General features: G+C 53.6%; 1 protein-coding gene across 1 annotated transcript; it reads left to right on the top strand.

The window, feature by feature from the left end:
• The first annotated feature begins 1,095 nt into the window (after positions 1 to 1,095).
• LOC126416830 (loricrin-like) lies at positions 1,096 to 1,509 on the top strand. The gene has a single exon (XM_050084714.1). It carries the CDS (start codon positions 1,096 to 1,098, stop codon positions 1,507 to 1,509), a length of 414 nt encoding a protein of 137 aa, XP_049940671.1.
• Positions 1,510 to 1,926: the final 417 nt, after the last annotated feature.

Raw genomic sequence — 1,926 nt, 5'->3', positions numbered from 1 at the left:
ACGCAATTTGCGTGTTGCTTCATGTGAGGGTTACAGTAAACTCGCAGTGTAGCAATGGAAACAAGGAACATGACTCCGAGGATAAATTCCATTCGCCGATTGTATCCTTGTCAGTCGCTTGGAGAGAAGATGGCTGAAGCCTGTAGTATTGAGTTGCAACGCAATTTGTGGCAGCAATGCATCGGAAATAACCATCTTGACTCCCAGGAGAAATGCCATACTGTGACCGTTGCATCTTTAATAGCTTCAAGAAAAGTTGGCATGGAGCCTGCAGTATTGAATCCCAAAGCAACTTGAGTCTTGCATCATCAATGTGAGGGTGCGAGGGTTACAGTAAACTGGCAGAGGTGCATCGGAAACAAGCAATTTGACTTCCAGGAGTAGTTCCATATAGTGACCGTAGCTGCTTTAGTCACTCTTAGAGATGTCAGCTCGAATCTGTAGTAGTGAACTGCGAAACAATTAGTTTGATGCGTCGTCAATGTGAGGGTCCGGGAGTTAAGGAAAACTAAAGTGGTGTATAGGAAACAATCAACTTAACTCAAAGGACATGTCTCATACAGAGGCCGTAGTCGAATTAGCTCGGAGAGAATTGGCTGGAGCCTGTAGTATTGAACCCCGACACAATTTGCATTGTTACTTAGACGATGCGGGGGCTACAGTAAACTGGCAGTGGAGCACCAGAAATAATCAATTTCACTCTCAGGATAAGTACCATACTTTTGTTTCCCGCCTGGAAGACGGCGCATGGGTCTGCTCCTGAAAACTGAAAGGTTGGCTGAATGAAGGAAGCAAGCAGGAGCAGGAGAGGCAAAGCACTTCAGTACTGTGTGTGAACTGTAATCATCTTTACTTAACTTTGCGTACAAGTAGTGGTTCGGCCTCTGTGAAAAAGAAACAATATTGCTAGGTCGTCTCCTCGGAATCAAATGGGCAGAATCTACAGCGGTGTTTGTAGAGCTGAACAGCATGTGCTAGAGGGCGCTGTCGTCAGTGTCTGTCGTAGTGACATTTTAAAAAACTTGCCACTCCGCTATGGCATCGTAGCTATCGATACCACATCCGTCCCCCTGAAATTACGCACCGTCGTTGTATATGGCTTCCGACGGCTGGTGGAGGGACCCAGGGGCGGCCCAGCTGAGGGGCGGACAGCGGATCTGCCGGAGTCTGTCCACACAAGACCCTAAATTGCTCGCGAGGGGGCAGGGGAAACCCCCCGTGGAATTCCTGTCCAGGCCGTGCACCGCCACTGGGTATGCTCAGATGAGGACCTCCATTGGCGACGGCGACGGCGGCATGACAGCAGCCTCAGCGTCCATCGGTTCCGGCACTGTGGAGGAACATAGTGGCGGCGGCGGCGGCGGCGGCGGCGGCTGGAGTTGGTGCCGTGGCGGCGGCGACAGGCGCCCGTCTGGTGCAGGTGACTGGACTAGCAGCGGCGATGACGGTAGACGCGCCCGCGGCGGAGGCGCGAGTAGCTGGGGCGCCGGCAGTGAATTCGTGGGCTGAGGCGGCGGAAGCCTCGAAGCCTCCAATTCTACCGGAAAAAAACCATCGGCAGAAAACCGAGGACGGCACAAACAGATCTGGTTCCATTGTCGACTGACAGTGCCGGAGGGACCAGAAATGACAAATAAGGCGCGCCCAGGCTGGCGAAGAATGCCCCCCGGATTCTAGCGTTACCTGCCAGAGAAAAAGCAATAGAACACCAAATCATGTGGCGCCAAGCCAGAACGAGGCGAAGCTGCGGAAGTGTGCAGCGGCGGGTGCAATAGCTGCAGGAGCGACCGATGGGCGCAGCCGTGTGGCAATTCCGCAGGGGAAGGGGTGCCACTCGGCTGAGAGCGATAGGAAGCAAGGAAAGTCCAGAGCGGACGCTCGCCAGAGTGCGGTGGCGCGCAACTTGGTCGTCTGCGACTTAAACGT

Source organism: Schistocerca serialis, chromosome 8, assembly GCF_023864345.2.
Source record: "Schistocerca serialis cubense isolate TAMUIC-IGC-003099 chromosome 8, iqSchSeri2.2, whole genome shotgun sequence".
NCBI classification, from domain to species: Eukaryota; Metazoa; Arthropoda; class Insecta; order Orthoptera; family Acrididae; genus Schistocerca; species Schistocerca serialis.
This window is presented reverse-complemented; position numbering and strand designations above follow the sequence as displayed.

Coding starts and splice junctions, on each gene's coding strand:
- LOC126416830 (XM_050084714.1), top strand. CDS start 1,096: ATGGCTTCCGACGGCTGGTGGAGGGACCCAGGGGCGGCCCAGCTGAGG.